At 44.2% G+C, this 22,181-nt stretch overlaps 1 protein-coding gene across 1 annotated transcript in view; it reads right to left on the bottom strand.

The window, feature by feature from the left end:
* Positions 1 to 19,548, bottom strand: part of LOC119448681 (Down syndrome cell adhesion molecule-like protein Dscam2) — a 251,508-nt gene extending 231,960 nt beyond the window's left edge. Inside the window, exon 1 of the mRNA XM_049665697.1 lies at positions 19,213 to 19,548. Within this exon, the coding sequence (XP_049521654.1) occupies positions 19,213 to 19,270 (58 nt within the window). The 5' untranslated portion in view covers positions 19,271 to 19,548. The remainder of the gene's footprint in view (positions 1 to 19,212) is intronic.
* Positions 19,549 to 22,181: the final 2,633 nt, after the last annotated feature.

Here is a 22,181-nt window from a genome sequence, read left to right as displayed (position 1 = left end):
TACGAATGTTCCGTTAAGTGTTCCGAAAAATTATGCTCGCGAAATAGTTCCGCTGGAAGAAGTTTTCGTAGGAAGTCTCACTACTATGAAATGATATGAGAAGTGTAATTGCTGCGAGCAAGTTTATACAGACAAGTTTTCCGAAGTAGGCATAATCGGCAACACCAAATTCGGTGAAGTAAATCACAATGCGTCAGTTGCCAGTGATTTCTGTATCATGTTCGTTGCTGCTTGGGTGCTGCGTCTAAAGGTAAATGATGTTTAATAGAAGTTGTATGTACCACTGAAAAGGCACGTACTCAGGGTTATGCAGCTGCACGAGGACTGATGCCTGGCAAGCAACTGGACTTACTGGACTTCACCCTCCATATTACTGAAGCACTTGCACGAGCCGCGACAGCCGGCCAAAGGTGCAAAAGCGAGGAAGGCCGTCACTCTCCCCTCTGGTGACTTCGAAAAAAGCAAGATATGCTGAAAATAGGCCTGTAGAAGACGTCAGGTTTGATCAAGTGGGACACTGGCCTCTTCGTACCGACAGCAGGGAACAGCGTTGTAAGCTTGAGGGATGCACAGGACAAATCCGTATCATGTGCGAAAAATGTAACGTGCACCAGTGTCTTGCCAAGGCTCGAAACTGATTCAGAGGCTTCCACATGAACAATTAGTGAAGTTTGTGTTTGCAATTACTGTGTTTTCCACCTCTGAATAAATGAGCTTTTCACTGCGTTTCGCAACCACTGAGCCCTGATGTGCGGTTTTGACGACATGACTGTAAATCGGCAAATAATAACACAAATGAATTATTTTTTGCTCACGCATGTTTCTAGAGTCCTTGTGATGTAAAATATGCAAAGCAAAAAAATATATGCAAGAAATAGAAAATCCAGGGCTGAAAGGGTTAAAAAAAAAAGCATATACGGCCCCCCCCCCCCCCCCCCCCCCCCCAGTCCCCCGCCCCGCTTTCTGTGCCACGGTGTCGTGTTCACAGGATTTTACGCATTTTTCTTATGTTCACAGGTTGGCAGGTATGCATGATACGGACGAGAGTTAAGCAGCTGTGAATAGTCTTTGAAACTCGACGATGTTAAGAGACTTTCAGATTTTGAGAGACTTACAATGGAAAGTATTTCGACAGATGCACATAGCATAGTGTTTTATCTTCGCTGCTTTTAAATAAACATTGTATTCCGATGAGGCTTTATTTGCTTATCTAGCGTGACTCTCCATCAATAAAGTTAATATTCAAAGCTGTTGCAATGGTAGCTTAACGAGGACAAAGTTAACAACTTCGCGTTTATTTTTATTTTTGTACAAAAAAAAATCACCAGAAAGCTTTGATCGCTTGCACTTCCCTTACACTTTGTTGTCTTATCATATACCTCTTTTCATTTGTGCCAGTTTTTGGTAACCATTAGCCGTAGAAATCAACACTAAATATAATTGGTTAGGGAAAACAGACAGCACAAACAAGCAAACGAAGATGAGAAAATTAGTGGCAAATCTTCGCTGAGGCAATCAAAAGAAAAAGGTTCTCGTACAAACATCAGCAGAAATGCACTTTCTTCAGCCAAATATTTTCTTCGACAAAAAAATTCACGTCCGTTGAAATTTAGGGCCTGTTTGAAGATTACAGGGCTTAAAGGGGCAAAACTACATTGAGTCTTTTTCATTATTTCATGCATTCTCAACAAAAAGCTTTCTTATTTTTTCATATTTATGTGTGGCCTACACATGCAGAGGCTTTTTTAACTCGCGATTCTAAGTTTTACTATAACAAATATAAGTGAAACAATTCTGACCTATTCGCGGTAACGCCTGTCAAACAAATGGAGACAGAGGTCGTACTACTGTAGGGCGTCACTTGCAGTCTCATTATAGATTTCGTTTCTTTTAATGCGTTTGCAGGGATTACGCAATCACATTAGGCGAAATTATCTCTCTCGGCTGTGCTACTCTTGCTGCTTTTGTTAAAAGTGAACTAACTCAATTTGACAGAGAACCAAAATTATCGATTTGGTTACCACAGTAAGTGCTGAAAATTAAGTGCCATCGCTAGCGCATATCGTTAAATTAGGGCAGGAAAGGAGTGCTGCGTGATTTCGGGAGAACTGTTTGTTCCTAGAGATTACTCACGTTTTAAGGCTCGCAAGAAATCTTTCTCGACCGAATTTGTAGCGATGTTTATAATAAGTATCTTTAGCTTACCAGAACAAAAAAAAAAATAAAACAGTTCACATGGTGCATTTCTACTAGTTCTCATTTAATTTTTTATTGTTCTCGTATGAAAATTTTCTGTTAGGATTCTACATCAACATTTCTTAAACGTCCCCGAGAGCTGCAGTTTTTCACATGTTCATGTATAGCACTCGTAAACTTTTTACTTTTTTTTTTGTTGTACTTTGACTGAAATGCACCTGGCTGTGCTAAACTATTAAGCACGACTTCCAATTGGCGGTAAAATACATGTGCCCGGCAAGACGTCTAATGACTGCAATACAGTGTTTCCCGTCTAAATTGCAGGTGTTCGTGATAATGCACGTGAACAAAATCTGATAGCGTATACGAGATGGCTCGGAAACTGAAAACAGCTGGCAAAACATACTTCGTGAACGAGACGCTTCTTATATTCCCGACCTTCTTTTATACACCAGTTTTGGCCTGTGAAACGACGCATTAACGTATATAGGATTAAGTATTTTAATGACTGCGCTTGGGACAATGCGGCTGTTGCACTGTAAAACACTTCACATTTTTCTCCGTTCTCGCTTCTTAGGCGCCCTCGATGGATTCAAAACACGGTCCAGCATAAAAGAAGGCTATAGTAAGTGGAAAAGGAAAGAGAGAGAGAGAGAGAGAGAAAAAGCAACTTAGCGTGCCATGCGGCAAAGAAGACTTTCGTAACTGTGTCAGAACATTTAGGCATTGCTTTGTAGAGTATTTCTTATTCGATTTCGTTTTTATATTGAAAGCAGCAAAAAGCTTTGATCTGCACAGCCGGTCAGCATAGCCGGTCGAGCCCTGAGAACGGAACTGTAGTGTTCAAATCCAGCCAGTAATTTTATCCAACATTGTTGTTGTTGTGGTTGTTGGGTTCTCGTTGATCTGAGGCTGTAAAGCTAGCGCGATATCGACCTGCATTATTGAGTCTGCAAGCATCAGAGAGCTGTAAACTCAGAAATCTGCAGAGTAAGATGCACAACAAATTATTCAAAAGCACAATATTAAATCAAATGGGCAAGGGAAAGCGCGTCGTGTCGTACAAAGATAAACTGATGTCGGTGTCAGCTATTTGGGAAAAACACCTTTCCGAAATGCCCGTAGCTTCCGAACTATAAGGAAACGTACTACAAACAAATGAATAAGCAACACACGAATCTCGCACGAACGACAATATAGAGCAAATGCCTAAGATGTCGCCGCCTCGATGTCTCGGAAAACTTGGCGTCCATAAGTGCACGAAGAAGGTTCCGCAAAACACCCGGAGAGATTTAAAAAAAGAAAGAAAGAAAGACGTCGAAGGAAAGCGGGCCAGCCGTACGGCCTCTGGCCATGCAACGACGCTCTCCACGGTTTGGCTGAGACCGGTGAAGACGGCGGAAGGGCTATCTCCGGTTGCGAGCCGTGCGGCGAAGAACGCCTACGGCCGCGGCTGGCTTCCACTCCGGAAGCGCCTAATGTTTTTCGACCCGGCGGCCGCGCCATCATCAGGGCTCCCCGCCGCACGATCCGCGAAACTAGCCTCGTCTTCCACTCCGTTCCTATTTCACCCTTCTGGATTTCATTTTTTTTCTTTCTTTCGGTGTGCGGAAGCGTACTGTCATCATGCGTCGCCCACATCCTCACGCAACAGAAAAAAAAAGAAGGAAAGAAAAATAGAGTGAGAAGAGGGCCATGACGAGCGACGGGTTCACACTTTCCCTGCAGGTCCAGCGGTGGCCACCCTCCACCACACTACAGCCCTCGATATACGAGCGGCGAGACCGTTGCTCGAGCGGCGGTATCACACGTGGGAGCAAGGTTAACGGTTGCCGCGGGGTTCGGACTCGATGCAGTGTAGTGAAAGGAGGTTGAGAGAGTCGAAGGCTGGTTGATAGGAGGGGTCGACTCTCTCTTCTTCTTTTTTGAAGAAGCAGCCGGGGTGAGGCAGGGAGGGAGGGGGTACAGTCACTGATTGAATCGGTCCTGGCTGCGACGAACTCGGCGCATACCTTAATTGCGAGCGCTGGCCACCCCTCGCCTTCTGCTCGGTGCCAACGAGGCCGGCAACAATTTCGAAAGGGTTCGCACCACCAACGTTGTTCCGGCGTTGCGAGCCACGCGGAGGGCTCTGCACCTGCGGGGCGATATATACGGTCGTGTACTGTCCAACGTCACTGTACACGATCGCGCGCTGGCAAGGCGCTGTTCGGTTCGGGGTTCGCGAACGAGAGAGCAACGGACCCACTGCCCGCGATTAGGCAACGATGGAGACTGATTGAACCGCGTTCTAATTAGTCCCTGCCGTTGTTATTTGCTCGGACGGTCGATTCGAGGAAAAAGGGCGCGCGTAGTGGGAAAGTTCCGGCTTAATAGCAAAAGTTTTGGAGGTAGTTACTGGTGTTTGGAGCGGCTGTTCATGGTATCTCTTCCAGCATGTGTAAATTATAAATAATACGCACTTAAGGTGTAAATTATGGTCCTAGACGGATACCTTGAATACAAAGTTTTCAAATGAGAAAGTTTAATTTTAGTTAAAGGTATAAGGAAGAAAACGTTGCCTTTTCTGTTTCATGGTGTATATAAATAAAGTTTGCAGAGTGTCATGGCGCCCTTTATAGCGAGAGAGAAAAAGAGAAGGTAAGGCATAGAGGCTAAACACATCGAACCTTCATTGTTCCTCACACTGGGGGAGAAGTGAGAAGAAAATAACAAAGGTAAGAGATAAGAAGTTATGCGCTTGCAATTGAAGCTCACGCTGCAATTAAATGCACTCGCACAGGAAAGTTCTCCTCAGAAAGTGCGGCATAACAATAAGAACTGTAAGCAAAAGAGTATTCAGTACCTTGGTGAAGTTTTCGAGGAGCAGCAGTAATGTTCTTAAACATCAGTGCTGGGATTTCCTGGTCCGTAGTCTAAAGTTGTTATTACAAGCCTCGGAAGCACAAAGGAAAGTTAAAGGTAAGTCATGTCGATGCTGTGGTGTTGCTCTATCCCAGGTAGTTCAGTGTTCATTGGTGTTTAGCGCCCTGAATGACTTTGATAGGAAGCCACCGGAGCTCCTGTTTCAAGAACGACAATGCAGCATATGTTATTACTCAAGTTTATATCAAGATGTCTTGGCGCACGAGCGTTAGGACTGGAATACGTGGATCACACTTTCGGCATCAAGGCGATGAACTTCGTCCGGCGACGATTGCCAGACGCCCGGCGTCCGAAGCGTTGACGCCGGCCGCCGATCTCGCCTGGTCAGATATTTTCTTGCGGCTAACGCCGTTGCCTTAAGCGTCCAACGCACAGCGACGAGCATTAAAGGCTATATGCGTACAGAATTGCTTCTGCCGTTATACTTTGGATTCCGATTCGTCTGCTTGTAACGGCGGACAGTTCGCATGGGACGGCAATGCGAGCAGAAATTCCCGATTTCCGCCTAAATAGGAGCGTTGTATGTAGGACCTATTATCGCGTCTTCGAGAAAGTTTAACCTTATCTTGGATCGGTGCAAATATATTTGAGTGTACTGTCAGAAGTAAAGTAGAAAGAACATGGCGATGGGTGGGGTGCTACAACGCCTTGAACTTCAAGCGAAGTAGTATCGGACATGCTGCTTTCTCTCAAGTGTAAGCGACGCGGCCTTGTTACGCATGTAGCTTGAACAAACCTCAGCCAGGAGGTAGTCACAAATCATACAGTTTAGTCTCAAAGCAGACATTCACACGATTTATGATACCGTACTTCGAGTTCCATCGTCAGCACGGCAATTCCAAGAAGTTTTGCAAGGAAAGCCGCTTTTTGCAGCAACAGCAAGTTCTGGTTATGTCATAGGTGCGAGTTCTGTGCATAAGTCGCCTGAAATAACAACGGAAAGGCATCTTAACAAGGCGAAATAGGCCACACTGTTACCAAGATTAATGGACGTCTTCGAAAACATGACAGATTCACTGCTAAGGAGCCGCCATCGTGCCATTATCTTTAGCTTAGTTGTGCAGTCTTAGCCTCCCATGTAGAACGGGCGGGTTGTAATGTCACCTGATTTTCTTTCATTCTTTTTAGAAGTGGCACCGTTATAAATTTTATCCCTTTCTTTCTAATAGTTGTTTGAAGCGGGTTATAGGGATGGTGGCGGTTGGTTTTTGTTCAGAGTGCTAGGTAAGCGGTAAACCGAACAAGAAAAGAAAGAAAAGAAAAGTGTGGCGAAACAAGAATATTTTTGCATCGGCACCGTCCAGCCTAACAAAGGCATTGTGCGTCGCAAACTCTAGTATATGCACAGGCCACCAAAGCGTTAATGCATTTCTTGAGGGAAAGTGGGCTACGAGCATATGGGACTATACATGAGTGAAGATTCATCTGCGGGTGCGCAACCACCGACTCTTCTTTTTTTTTTTTGTCGTTATTTCCCTTTTTCCTCTTCCCAAGCGAAATGTAGTCAACCGGGCAAGACCATGGTTAGCCTCCTTACCTTTCCTTCTTTATCTGTCTCTCTTCCTCTGATTATTTCCGAAGAAAGAAAAAAATAATAATGTGCCGGGCAAGAAATGGAACAGCGGAATTTCTTAGATGCCACGCGGTTAAAAGTTACTAGGAGCTTGCGTTGGTGCTTGCATTATACTACCCTGGTCATGGTTGCGTTTTAACTAAAAATACTGCTTCATAAATGATTAATACATACTGAGCACATCGGCTCTACACAAGTTTCAGTCAAAATGAGTCAATCCTAAGTTTCATCACAATTTAAATTTACTAAAATCCAGGATTTGGAAGAACATATTTTGAGCGTATCGAGAGCATTGTAAGGAAGAGATATCTATGCGAGTGCAAACACCTTCATGTCTCGCTTCCAAAATATCTGTAACATACACATTAGCATTTCTCTGAGCCATTATCAAAATTAGGTGCATTGCAAATGAGTGCAGACGGTACGCAGCTTGGTAAAAAGTGTGAGAAGTCTGCTGAAAAAGTTTAATTGCTTATTTTTCATTACGCTGTATGCTAAAGCCGAGCTATATTGAGAAAATCTTGCAGTGTTTGCATAGAACTGCGTCAGACATTTCTCACGATACTGGACCAAATGGGAGAGCACAGTATTCCTTTAGCCATACTTCTTTCTTGTTCCACATAGAAAACTTCGCCCGCAAACTAAATAAATGCAAATTGTTCCTTCGTTACGCGTGTACATGATCTGCAAAATTTAATTGCTATTAGAACTGATTGTGGAGAATGTTCGGCATTTTGAATCACTTATAGGTTCCGAGAAATTCTGACAAACACTAGGGGTTACGTCTCCGCTTGATCATGAAGCGTTAAATGTGCAAAACATAACACAATGTTGCACTTAAAGGTTGTGCCTTATATGCCCCTTGCGATGAGCTAAATTGTATTTGAGCCCAGATAAATATTAAAGCGGAAAGAAATCCACGCTTCGAAAAACACAATCTCGAACATGATTTAGGCAAATCTCAAACATTACGAGAAATGCGATGTATCACTACTTGTTGCTGGTCCATTTGGTTCATACTTGTGTGTTTTTATAGGACGCTAAATTATATGAAAAACAGGGCAGGAAAGATAGTCAAATAAGTGGGGCTGACACTCTTTTCTGTGCTGTTTGAAAGTGAACCTTTCTGTCAGGGGTTTGATATGGCTGCCTGGCGGGTGGGTCGCTCGCTGTCTCACTGGGTATATATATATATATATATATATATATATATATATATATATATATAATGTAAATGTACCCGTGAAGTGGCTTTTATAGCACACGTATCCGGACCAAGTATACACATCTCTGTTCTACGAAACAAAAAAGTACCTTCCTACTTAAAATCTTAGCATATAGTCTCGGTTGACAGGTCTCTATAGAAACATCTCTACAGAACAATCTCTATAGAAACATGTCTATAAAAAACCGATCTCTTAGTTGTATTAAAATTATATTTAACGGCACTTTTGTTTATTTTTTCATATTATTATTATCGTTGGTTTAGTCACTCAGTATGTGGTACTGGGTGTGCGCCCGTTCTTAAACAATCCTCCAGAATGAGAATGTCTACTTACGATTCCTACATAAACCCATGAAACCAAGCCAAACTGAACTATTCTTTGCGTAGCATCTAAGTGGCATCACCAATTACCAAAGCTTCGCTTCGCTTATATCCTAACTCTTTCCTAGTTTTGCGTCCAATTACACCACGACTATTTCCAGAACCATGGTTAAATCTTCCCTAGTAGTTAACAGCGCGCCTTCAAAGTAAGGCATTGATGGAGCTCATATACTTTCAAAAAGTGAAAAATCTCAAGCTCGTTTTCGCGGATTCAAAACATGCGCGAGCACGGACGCCGACTTTTGCAAGAAGTTCCCGGCGCGCTTTCAAACCGGATTGCACCGAAGTTCTAGCTTAGTGGAGCACAGAGAAGCACCTTTTTAACTGGCGACCGGCCCTTGTACATAGGTGCGTGCTCATCATCCGCTGGACTCGCCCCGGTGAATCTCAATTTGGCACCGACGGCGGCAATCGATGCGCGTCAGACCGGATCGCCCGGCGGAGCTTTGCGACGGCGTCGCTCTTCTGCCCCCAGGAACAGCTAAACTCGATTAACTTCGCACCAGCGGCACTGCTGAATCGGCCGAATTCGGGGCGACGCCGTGACACAAAAGGCCACTTCTGATGACGTCGTCGAGTTTTAGGTGTGTGTACGCCGACACCACTCATTACCGCCCCTATTCATCTATATCAGGCCTATGTTCATTGGGGTCGTGCTAGTCCTCGTAATTATAAATATGAGGGTTTTTTAAGAATAGCATCGAAACTTTTCTATTGTATTCCTTTTTTTCTTCTAGGGTGGGGACATGGAGGTGTAGAGAGAGTTTATGGGAGAAAAAAAGTAGTTCTCTACATAATTTTTCTGTTTCAATGAGAAAACTTCAGAATGACGTTTCTGTTCTTCGTGCTATCCATGGAAACATTTATGACCACATATTTATATCTCACTTTCTTAGCAACACCTGTTCAGAAGTGTTCCTTCGGCATTTTCAAGGTGATTATTTTTTTATTAATGGTTGTTACCTTTGCTGTGGCAGTGCAATTAGAATGAACTAGGCAGTGTAAACATTATTACTGGCTTTCACTGTTAAGAAGGCCCACGACAAAGACTCCACGTAACTATCGCTTCAATGCGATGATAAAACTACATGCCTGTACTTCTGTGTTCTGCAAGCAGTCTCCTTTAGCAAAACTGGTTGACACGAATTCTAGAAAACAACGCGACTGCAGTGTTCTATTTCGCTAACAATCATTGTTAATTTCAATCTCTTCGGTTCTCTGCGGCGGGCTTGCCCTTGGAAGATATAAACTTTGACGTAAGGAAGAAGGACATTCAGCACGACTTTTCATGAAGCGCAAGACGAAGTTTTCCGCCTTACTCATCTTAAGCGGATACAAAATTCTTGTATTCTGTATTAATCGCTGCTTGTTATGATAGTTTTAAGCAGAAATATAATTTTCAGAGGCCACCAACATGCAGGCATTGACATTCCTTTAAACACAGATCAGAAAGCATTATGATGAACACGAACAGCCTACTAAGAAGGGTCACACTACTTCTAGAGCCTACGTTCTAAAACGTGAAAAAGAAATACAGCAGGCGTTGAAACAATCGGGTATTTACGTTTTGTAGAATGCGTAAACACAGATCATTGGTAGCAAACAGACGCCACTTTAACTATATACAAACCAAGTTAGCTGCGCCATAAAATGCTGTGAATATCCCGCCATTGCTGCGTATGAAGGTCGTTCACAGTTAGAGCACTGTCAGACATTCAAGCGGGAGGGTTTGGCCAGCACGGATTAGTATAGATACCTAATACATTGTAGAGCCATGCTACATCTATCAGGTTTAGCAAAAAAACTGAGCAAATAGCACATTCGCCATGCCCCGGTCGCTCACCTTACCTTCGCTACTCGAGCCCTCGGAGTGTAAAAGACAAGATAAGAGCAACGTAAAGTAAAATATAGAAGAAGAAGGACGGTAAGTGGTGCGGGCATGAATCATACACGCCTTGACACGGCCCGCGCCAAAACTCATAGGGACCCAGGCCGTGGGTACGGGCTCTGGCACGGGTGAGCAGAACGCGGAAAGGAAGGGGGAGAAATGAACCTGACATGACAAATCAGGAGAAAGCTCGAGTCGCGACGAGAACGGCCTTAGCTGCCGGCTTTTCCCAGGTCCTTGAGAAGCAGTGTCGCGTCGAAAAAAAAAAAAAAGGAACAGCCGAGGGATCCGAGGGAGAAAAAAAATAGAGATGTTGCAACGACGGCAAAGTACTACGTGCTCTGAGAGAGGATGGCTGGAAAAGAATGGCGACGGAAAAAAAATCAGGGCAGAAAAAAAGATGACAACAGAACGGCTGTCATAAGGGGAGGGAGGTGAAAGAGAAAGTGAGGCCTCATGCGAGGCGGCTCGCTGTGCCGAACAAGGGCAGAACAAGTGCGCTGAGGTGTAACACGAGAATGATGACGAACAGCGCGCTGTGTCGAGTTGCGAGGTGAGGAGAAAGGGAAGGCAAAAAAAAAGTGTAGCGGATGAGGGATGAAAACTAATCCGCGGAAAAATTTCGGCTCGCTATAAAGTTGCAAGAGAAGAAGCCGGTCGTATACAGGAAACAAAGAGTGGAACGGCGGACAGCATGCGTTAGAGGGTAACGGGAAAGGGGAACGTGGAATGGCCTTTGAGGTTGTTTAACAGCCTTTGTCTACTGACATTTCATTTTTTTGACATCGCTATTTTCGAAGCCGAATAACAACGGCGACAGTTTTAAATGCGGATACGTACGAGCTCCTAACGCCCTATAGCCATACTTTTATGACTTACTGCAAGGAATCATTTTTCTTTTTTTCACCTACAACGACAAGAAAAAAAAAGGGAAGATCTCAAACTGAAAACCGTTCTCAAGAGAGGGTAGAAGCGTGTAAGGGATCCCAGCAAAGCTTGGAGAATAAGAGATTGTGCTTGTTGCAGCTTAGTTGTCGTGTTGTCAAACATGAGAAAAGCCAGCAGGAAAGAAACATGAAAGGTCGCTCGGTCTCTTATTTGCTATATTGCTTTGGTTTTCTCTTTTAAAGGTGTTTATTCCCTCCCCCCCCCCCCGCCCCCCGTTCCCTATTTTCCCTTACTTCTAAGGAACCGCAATTATGAGCGTTGCTACCGAGACCTATTCTAAGCTTCATCTCATGTTTCGCACTTACTCAGCGTGTTTCGGTGTACCTCGAACCGAGGCGTTTTTTGAAGAGCAGTGGCATACGTTCAACAGATGTCCCGTGCTACGCAGAGCATTGCTTTTATTGCTCCAACGTTGCACACTTAATTGTGATAAATGGGTTAAGTGTAATAATTGCTCCCATAGGGAGAATATGCTTCAAAACTGCACGTTAACGTACATCCCCTATGTTTCTTTGTTTTCGTTTTTGCACCACTAATTGGTTTCAAGCACCGTTAATTCTCAAGTTACCTTGGTAGACAAATAGGTGATGCGCGAAAAGCGCACTGGAACGCTGTAACCACTGTAGGGTTCCCAATGACCCCTTTTTTTTTTGCATGTTAAAAAAATTTAACGTTGCGAGTTTTTGGGAGTTCTGTGTCATAGTTCAATAAAGAGGGAGTAATGTGTTTCAAGAATAGGCGGCTGGTCCTGCTGTACCTCAGGCAGACGAAACAGTTTCTTATAGTTTTTATTTGAAGTGATATGCGACAGTAAAAACAGGAGGTATGTCTCCTTCATTTAGCATTGAAACTATCGAGCGCTTGGTAAAAGTCAAACACGTTAACGATAAGAAAAAAAGTTTTCGCAGAACCCATCCCACGATGAATGTTGACGATACTGCAATTAGCATTGAAGACCAGTATAGCGACAGACCAGTATTTCTAAACAAATATTCACTTTTCTGTTGCCTGAGTTTTTACAATTTTCTGTTACTGGCATCTTCCCTTCTTTGTAGCGGAGCTCTCCTCACTAAAAGCTCAAATGGCTACCGTTCTTTTCACTGCACTTCTTTTTCCATATACTCGGCTGTATTTGAATGCCGACTTTTTCGCTTTTCTGTAGTGGACTTCTTATGCTGTTTGTTGCAGACTTCTTCACGTCTGGCCTCTTGTTCTACTGGTCTAACCGGGCACCTACGCAGTGGCGCATACTCATCCTGGGGGATTGGCCAAGAATGTTCACATACATAGTGTCACAAGCCCAGTTGCGCATACCAAATGGGTGGCCGAAATTGTGTATTCGGGCACATACGCAGTGGTACATGCTCTGTTGCCCATATACAGCTGCCCAAGTTGTCTACTCTTGCACACACCCGCGGTGGCACAGGCCCTGTTGCACAAACCTAATGGATCAACTTCCCTATTCCTGAGCTGTATATTCGGGCCCGTACCCAGAGGCACACACCCTGTGGGCCAAGTTGGCGTGAAAGAGGCTAGATACAGACTGAGAAACCGAAAAGTGTGCGAACGAGTGCTAATGGCATTAAAGACTGTGTGATTCTTAGCTTTTCTGTTGCTACGCATTTAGCGATGATGTTTCATCAACTAGCTTCGGTCGCAGCATAACAAAAGTTCGATCAGTTGCAGTGGCGTCCACTGTGCGGTGCTCGCTACCTGTGCAATCGATGTGGCTTTAAACTAATGGGCACAAGTCACATAATTCGTAAAGTAAAAGGCACACTTTCTGCGTTCTGAACGAGGTGTCGCAATCGCTCCGTGTACCATACAATGGGTGCTCGGTGAAGAACCCCAGGTGATCAAAATAATCCGGAGTCTCCCACTACGGCGTGTCTCATAATGATATCGCGGTTTCGGCACGTGAAATCTGAGAATACTTTTTTTTTCAATCAGTGCGCCAAGTAGAACAAAAGAAAATTGTGGCAGGAACCATCGAAGATCATTTTTAGAATCAATCTTTCCTTTATGTGACCTAGCTGGTTGTCTCAATGCTATTCCTTGATTTAAAGCAAACTTTTTGCGCACATTCTGATTAGACAGTCCTCTTTTTAAGTCAATAGCACGCAAGTCTTGCATCCAGTGATATGTGTGGAACAGTGATAATGTGATGAAAAAATAGTCGAAGTTTCGCCCGAAAGGCGATATCAAATTAGTAGACAGCTATACGAAGTAATGATAGTAGTTTTATCGGTCCTATAAAGTCGTAAATATTCGCTTACTAACTAAATAAACAAGCCCGGTGTCACGCGCGCGCAGGTAAAGATGAACACGTCTCGATTGATGACTGCGGAAACTCGTCAAAACGCTGGAGCGAGAAAGCGTGCCAGCGGCTGCTAGCAAATTGACCTTCGCCCTGTCTCTAGCTTCAACACGAACTAAATGTCGCAAGCACAGCGCATCCGCAGCTACCAGCACTCGGCGCATACACTTTGTCCCCATCGCAGATCGCTTTTAAGATGAGGATCCCGTGGGCGCACGCTTTGTCCATTCGTAGATCGCTTTCAAGATACGGCGCCCACGTGGCAGCTCCGTGATCTGCAGCCGCGGGTGCAGAATGCACCCCCCCCCCCTCGTCTGCGTCGCCTCCTCCCCATGCCTCGCGCGCGAACGAAGACCGCGCGCTTCCGGCCGCCTTCCTCTCTCGCGTGCGCGAGATTAGGCTGCCGTTGTTGCCTCACCCTCGCACGCTTTCACTCGCACACACAGAATACGGCGCGCGGTGACGATTTTATCGCCGTTGGACTTTATGCGGAACCTCACGGCGACGTCGACGGTAAAAATGCACTTGGAGAGTTCATATAATTACTATCGCAGTAATAATATACCAAACAACCAGGCGCGTACGTGATATCTGGTGGCTTACATCCACGACCATCATATCAAGCGTACGCGACGAGGCTCGGGTCTCAGATAATCTCGGTGACGTCATGCGGCACGCTACTGCTGTCGCCTGCGTCAACCAATCAGATGCATCTCTATCTTTTCGCCGGCTTGATGCACTATGAAAGATAAAGGTTCTCTAAAGATGGGCGTACGACCTTCAGTCACAAATAGGTCTAAAAAGTTGTTAATTTACACTTTATTTGTTAATACAATCAGCACATAGACTAAGCTGTGAACGCTAACTTCAAACTTTCAACAATTTTTAAATAATTAGATAAGCCAACAGAGTGAAAGTGTATCCAAATATCCAAATTTCACCCTTATGAATATTTTGTGTTGTCCTAGTTTATAAATTCACAAAACATAGCATATGACAGTTTCCAGTACTTTTGCGAATTAAAACGCGATACTGTGAGCGCATGATTGCCGGCACTCTGTCGCTACCGGTCAGCACTGCGGAAATCATGCTGGTGGATTGTAGTATACGATAAAAGCGAGAGCCCGTGTGACGCATTACGACAGCATCTTGGCCGCGAAACACTCATCCAGTGATCAACGGTGGTGCAAAAAGTGCCAGCCGCTATTCGGTCCGATTATTGCGTTTGAATCACTGAACAATGTAATTTGAAATATTAGGACGGTAGGTGGTATGTAGTGCTGCTTTTTATTTTTAATATTGATGTAAGAACAACAGCAAAATATGGGGCTGCATTTACTATTATTTGCACACCTTATATCTGAGTCGTCGTTATTACTTTCTGTTAGCAATAGTAAACAGCTGAACTGATGAAAGATAACATCGTATGGTGCTCTTTTAAGATTCTTATTTTTTATTTTTTTATGTGTGTGTGTGTGTGAGAGAGAGAAAGAGAGAGAGAGTGATACGTAGAAATGAGATGGGAAAGATAGGGTAGGTTACCGGAAGAGAGTCTTTTCGTTTGCTAACCTCCACTGAAGGGGCAGGGACATAAAAACGTAAAGAATAGCGGAGAATGAAAGGAAAAGCTGCAAAAAAGCAGAAAGGAAAGAGTAGGGAACGCCGTAGTATCAGTGTTTCTTAAGAAATTATTCGAGCGCAGGAACTTCAATAGAGTGATGGGGACAAAATGCGTGGCGCACTCGAAACAGGACAAAAGAAGGACACAGACTACACGCACATTTGGGGCTAAGTTTCAACAATCAGAAACTGGGCAACTTCAACAGTGCCTTGACCAAAACCTGGAATGACAATCGCGCGTCTAGAGCAGTAATTGTGGTGGAGAGTGACCGCCTGTGGGCACTGTACCGAACACAGCGGCAAAAAAAGAAATAGTCGATAGTTTTTATGCTGCCTCCTGAAGTCAATGGAACATTGTAGGCCACTCCGCCGTGGAAAACAGTTAATTTTGTAAAAGCACGTCAAGCCACAGTCGGAAAAGTACAGTAGTCTCGGTTCGGGACAGTTAACATGAGGAACGGAGTCCAAGAAGGAGTTCAAGGAGCTTCCGACGTCGTGCTGGAACCTTAGTGTGTTTCACAAGGACTGTGTGGCATTATTCGCCAGCAAGCGAAGTTTTACTGTGACATCTGTTCCTGACAGAGGGGTGGGATTCTGTAGGCCCTCTTCATGAGCAGACTGAGCAATTCATCAGCATGCTCATTGCCCATTATACCAGAGTAGCTTGGAAGCTACTGAAACATGACATCGTGCTATTGCACGAGGAGGTGATGAGGGAGCTCTCGAGTTTCTAGAAGCAGTTGTTCTACGATGAGATGGTCCGCGGCGCAAAGCGGATTGCAAAGAATCTAAACTGCCTTAGAATTGTTGAGTACATCTTAAAGGCGTAATATGCTTTAGCGAAGCATTAATTCACTTGTGATAAGGAGTTTGCGGTCTTAATATCACTTGACGTGTTTCTTGAACAGATTTTAGCCATCCATAAGCTTTTACGTGACCTTCTTTCTTTACCTATCACGATTATATCAGGATTCTATGTTTCTTTAGTAGAAAATACTAGTTTACGGCAAAAAGTGCTTGTGTTGTCGCCCTCATATATGTGTCCTCATGCCATTCGCGCTCTTTAGTTTTTCAGTATGAAATATTACTAACTTGCGCAGTTGACGATTCTCCTCGTGATATTAAAATCGCACAGCAATGCGTTAGAGTTACTCTATACAAGATCTGCGTAATGTGCTTAGCGGAATATTTATCGCTTTCTTTTAAACTCGGCACTTAAACTGAGAATGGCCCGAGAAAAGCAAGAATGCAAAGTGCTTTCTTTGTCACGCCATTAATGTCTAAGGTTCCCCAATGCTGAACTCCAAGTAGCGGACGACTCACCCCCTCAGCGATGTAAATTTCGAAAGAGCCGGAAGCAATTATTTTTGAAACTGAGCCCATTCTTGACAGTCTTCCACAAGAAAAAGTCATTACTTACAAAGAAATATTAATTTTGCTTCTCAGTGCACTCGTAATTGTTCTCGAGGAAAGAAACTGGGCACAGAAAATACAAGCAGCTACATTTCATGCCATGGCACGCGACTCAATTAATTTTTTGATGTCAAGAATGATGTCAGTGTTTGTAATGTGGGGCTGGTGTCCTTTATAGTGGTAGTTTCGTGAAACAAAAAACCTTTTTATTTATATATGTTTCTCTTACTGCATTGCCCGCAGGCTATAGCTCTATAGCTTTTCCCAGGAGTTCATCCATTGCGGGAAGGGACATTAGTGTGTTGGATATAATTGCTCGTCATAGTCTATGTAATATGAGTAAAAATGATTATTTGTTCATGCTTGCATTATCATTTCTGTCCATTACAGACTAATGAAAACTTGTTTTATTTATTTGGCCTAACTTAGTCTCGGAATAGTCCTGTCAAATTCCGAAGCGCGAGCATGTTAGATTTTACTTGAAGCTTTTCTCTTTCTAATTTTTTAAGACACAGAGAAGCAAGCTTTGATGTTTACATGCGTTCTTTTCTTTAATTTTTTTAAACATGACATTGTTTTATCTAGAGCAATGCGGCCACACGGAAAGCTTTCGCGCTCAAGAGGACAAAGCTTACCCAGTATGCTTAAGCGAAATGTAACCTGTGCGGATAACTAAGATATGTCTGTACCCGCCGCGGTGGCTTAGCGGCTACGGTATGGCGATGCTAAGCACGAGCTCACGGTTTGAAATCCCGGCCGCGGCGACAGCATTTCGATGGGGGCGAAATGTGAAAATGCCCGGTGTCCCATGCATTGGGGGCACGTTAAAGATATCCTGCTGGTCAAAACTAATCCGGAGTACCCCACTACGGCGTGCCTAATAATCCAATCGTGGTATTGGAACGAAAAAAGCCAGAAATCAACTATTTCTTTTAAGATATGTCTGTTTTTTTTTCTTCATGTTAAGTTCGACGGTTGCGAATTTAGATTATTCTTTCAGGTAATTTTAATGCAAACTTTTGCACTTGAATATCTGCGTCGGTACACTTAATTTAGAATATGCCAAGAATAAATTTCAACATGCTGTTTCAAACGCACGGCGTTAGCTGTGTGGTTTGTGTAGCCCACCACAATGCTCTTATAGTTCCGTATTTTCTAGTCCTCTTTACCTTCCACGAAGACATAGAACTCATTATCTCCGGTAGAATCATGTCATCCATCAACGTAAGAAGGTGTGTACGTGATGCGGTCTTTTAGGCGTATAATGGAAGCTACTTGTTGATGTCACCACAATAGTATCCTTGTGTATTGCTTGCGCCATACGAAAATTCTATCAGGAGATATGCACCATGCGCAATAAACATGAGTTTCTAGGTACCTGCCTGCACTGAAACATGAACAAGTAGTTTGCAAGGATTTCTTCACCGTCTAAGGTGAACGTTTCGTTCATCGAGTTATCGATTGGAAGACTTTATGAAGTAGTTTTCAACGATGTTTTAACGCAGACCATGCGTAATTGATAAATGATCCCCGCGAACATATACAGTTATCGGAATGCTTGCCAAACGCGTCAGTATAGTTTTGGAGTTTTGATATCAGGCGTTGAATATGAATACCAGTTCGTGCGTAAAGCAGCGTTGTTGTTGGTGTGAGAAGGTTGCATGGTTACACGGCTAGCGATAATGTTACACACAAATCAAGATTCGTTTATTACACTCCCCAGGATGGCGGATTCAAACCCACGTAAGAAAGAAATTATGGACAAATAGCCAGCCCCCTTTGCAGTTATGTACCTCCACGCGTTCATCGCAGTAGCTGTAAGTGATTGATGGTAGCTTGATCGTTCATTGTAAGCGTCAACATAATTGTGCGGCCCCTATATGTTATGGCACAAACAGTTTTTTTTCCTCAATGCCAAGTTAACGGTACCTCAAGCTACCGCACGAATGCACTTGAGTTAGTGAAATTTTTGTTAATTTAGAAGCCTTCATTTAGGCTTAATGAATACATGCTTACAAATACACAAACAGATTCGTTTCGTGCAGATGATCCAATAGGAAACAGTAGTGAGCATACTTTATTACCATGGTACCTGTAGCAACCCTTTATTTTCTACGGCCCGAATTTCTTTCGACCAAGACTGTTTTTCACAAGTGGTTCATGTGTTCAAGAAAAAAAAATCAAGCGTGTTAAGAGTAGTGGTAGACTTCGGCCGTATCTCAGATGACTTTTCTAAAAATATTGATGCACTGCGTAAATGAATCAGCTGACACTTAGCGCTGAAGCTATTATATATTTGCCTAATTCAAAGCGGTATCCATGTCAACAACTGTATATTTGAAGTCACTTTGCTGACCATCGCACGAACGTTTTCAACTCAGAAAGAAATTGAGTGGTTCCGGCTTGAATGGAATGACAGGCATGTAGAGCTGCTCCTGACATTCTTCGGTCATAACGCGACATCTCTGAATAACTGATTGCTCAAAGTGCGTTATCCATGGTAATGCACGTAAAAATAACAATAGCACCACTTTGTCGAAAGTGTAGTTATAAGCAATGCAGACATGCAAAGAGCGTGAGCCATCTTGATTATCTACACTGTACTCCAAAACTGCGGACATGTCTAAAGACAACCGAAACATCTTGTCTCTGTAAAAAAAAATGTTTTTATGTGTTCTTTCACTGGTCCCTTTCCGTCTGGTTCCATAATGACAACTTTCACTTACCGAAAACGGTCCCAAGGAGCCGCAATCCTCCCAGTCCAATCTTCATCGTTGGCAGCATAGCCAGAGGAATTCAGTTCCAGTTGCAAGCAGATGTAACGGTAGCACTCGCTCCGACTGCTGTACTTCAGTGGAGGGTGAGTTGCAGTGTTGTCGGATAGCGTCTAATTAAGGACTGGCTGTTCAGGAGCACAGTGTTTAGCTGCTACCGTAGCTGTCACAATGCGATCGCCGGTGCTGATTCTGACGTGGTCACTCGTTTTCAGAGCTCCCAGCTGACTGGTGCAGGTAGCGTTTCGTCACTATGGGCGATCTTTCAACACTGTCAAACTATTTTTATCGAAAGCACGCAAAAGGTGCCTGTCTATATTTCTGTGAAGGCGTACCAGGTAACTGATGTGTTTTGTTGGTCCCTTTGGGTAAGAGACCACATGGTGTGGAAACAACCGTCTGTCAAGGTACGTGTGTTAGGGATAGCCTATCTGTGTTTTTATTCGGTATATTCAACGAGACAGTCCTTTATTGTGTAAAGATACCAGGAAGTGAAATGGTCGAGACTAAATTTCTGTGCGTGAAAATATTCGCTGAAGCGCAATTCTTAAATTTTTTTTAAGGGAAGCGGTGTCGTGCGAAGCCAGTCATTCGTCTCTCATAGTCGACCGGAGTGCTTTTGTTAATTACAGTGTTGCGTCAATAACTGCTCTCCTTACAGAGCGGTTTGCAGCATTTAAGCATGTCTTGTTGAAGCTACACATTTTATTTTCATATCGCTAGCCCTTCATTTAAGCGTCCTTTGAAGGCATCTGTAACCGTTATTATCGAATGCCTATACGTGAAATTCAAACGACTGGCACCGGCAGGATATAAAGTGATCTAGAAATAGAAAAAAGACGCTGTCAGAAATTCGCCGGTGCTAACACGGAACCAAAACAAGTAATGCAAAATATATCGAAACTGCACGTTGCCTCACAGCAATACCGACGCATGAAGATACACGAAATAAACTATGCAGCTTTTTGAACGCGGAAAATTTGAGCACTTCAAGTGAGAGACCACGAACGGACTTTTTGTCATTCAGAAAAAACTATGAACACGATGAGATCGAATAAATATTTTATGAGAATTTGAAACTGAACTGAGATAGCATTGTTCCTATAGAGGTAAACGTGCTGCTGTGAAAGCTTTCCACCCGTAAAACGGATGGTAATCGCGGAGTTTTCCACCAAAGCAAGAAGCTGTTGAGTGCAAGTTAGCTTTTCTATGTGAAGAACCTTAGCACTTAAGCAAATCCTACTCCGCTTGTTTTTTTTTTTTTATATATAGCGACAATCGAATACACTTCAAACACCACGAAAATTTACTCTGTGTGTCGATACATCGGTCTCTTCTTCACAAATCCACGGTCTAAAGCATAGCAAGCTCAAGCATGGAAGTTCGATTCTATTTCGCATGCAACTTTTGACGAACTGATACAAACTCCTTCTTGTCCTTCACCTTTGTATTGTGTTGATATGCCTTGCTCGTGCAACTTCTTTCTACTTCACGATTACTACGAGAATCACATAGAAGTGTCGGCAGTACAAGGCTGTGACTGATTGGTGCGAAGCTACGGGCGTTACGAGGACTAACTTTGCGAGGTGCCACTTAATGCCTACCTCAGTGAAGTAAGAAAATGTTTTACGAAATCTTGAATGAACGCCGGCAGTTTTATGCCGTGTAGCTTCACGTGCGATCAAGCGTTTTGTGATCCGCTGTAATTTACTGCAGTTCCTGGTAAGAAGCGTTTTTCTTGGTGTCACGGAAAACGTAATCTCGCCTGGAGACGAGTACCTAATACGCGGCGCTACAAGCTCACCACTGATCCATTTCGCCGCGATCGCAAACACTACGGCACTCCAGGAGGATGCGCACACCGAAACACAACACTGCACACACTGCACTGGCGACAGTCGCGCGTTCGAACTTGCCGCTCACGTTCACCGGTAAAAGCGGGCACCGCTGTTGTGAAGCCGCGAGAGAACGGCCGAAAGGTTCAGCATAACTACCACTGTAGCGTCATCCGTCTTCAACACACCGGCAGGTGTCGACGCACACGCCGTGACGAGACAAAGCACTCTAAACGACGCCCTAGAGGCACGCTTCTGCCGCTTCTGCCACTCCAGCGTCCGTACGACGCCAAAACCACGTGCTCCGCGCCGGAGTGGGCCCGTTTACCGGGCGGCTTTGGCAGCTCGCTGAGAGCGGCATCACCCAGGCGCCCACGTCACGTGGCCGCGGCTGCGCTCCGACTGAGCGGGTCCCCCGTTAGCATGGGGCGACTATAGCGCCGCGGCGTATTGATTCAAACCGCCGACAGCATGCCACGGCGGGCCAGGAGAGGGTGGGCAAGGATATAGCGGAGGCGGGAGGACCGAAAGCGTGACCAAAAATGGTACGCCAACGCCGCCGCGCGACGAGCGCATGCGTCGTACTAGGACTGTTTGACAGGTAATTTTTTCTCCCGAAGTTTCGAAGCCACTTTGTGAGAAACAAGATTTGAGGTTAGGAAAGATTGCAGAGTTCCTATAGCATGCCCGCGGCACCGGTGTGAAGGTACGCTGTTCTTGCTAATCTCTGGAGCTTTCTAACCACAGTTACACAAAGGCTTTGGCGTGCGACCCTATATATGACAAATCGTTTCGCAGGGGCATAGTTTCAACATATTTGATCAATATCAACCTGCCGAACTCTCCCGAAACAAATACCATAGTGACACAAGGTCGCTTAGGCAGTTGGTACATGACTGATGTTGAAACGCAGGGAAACACACAGCATTGACAAACAAGGAGACGACGGGGTGAGGCCTGGAACAACTGATGTGTAAAGCCAACCTTTCATTGCCTATTTTCCCAGGTTTGCCGCAGCTTCTTTTTGGGGTTTTATGTGCCAAAACCAGTTCTGATTATGAGGCACGCCGTAGTGGAGGGCTCCAG

This window comes from Dermacentor silvarum, chromosome 4, assembly GCF_013339745.2.
Source record: "Dermacentor silvarum isolate Dsil-2018 chromosome 4, BIME_Dsil_1.4, whole genome shotgun sequence".
Classification (NCBI taxonomy): Eukaryota; Metazoa; Arthropoda; class Arachnida; order Ixodida; family Ixodidae; genus Dermacentor; species Dermacentor silvarum.
This window is presented reverse-complemented; position numbering and strand designations above follow the sequence as displayed.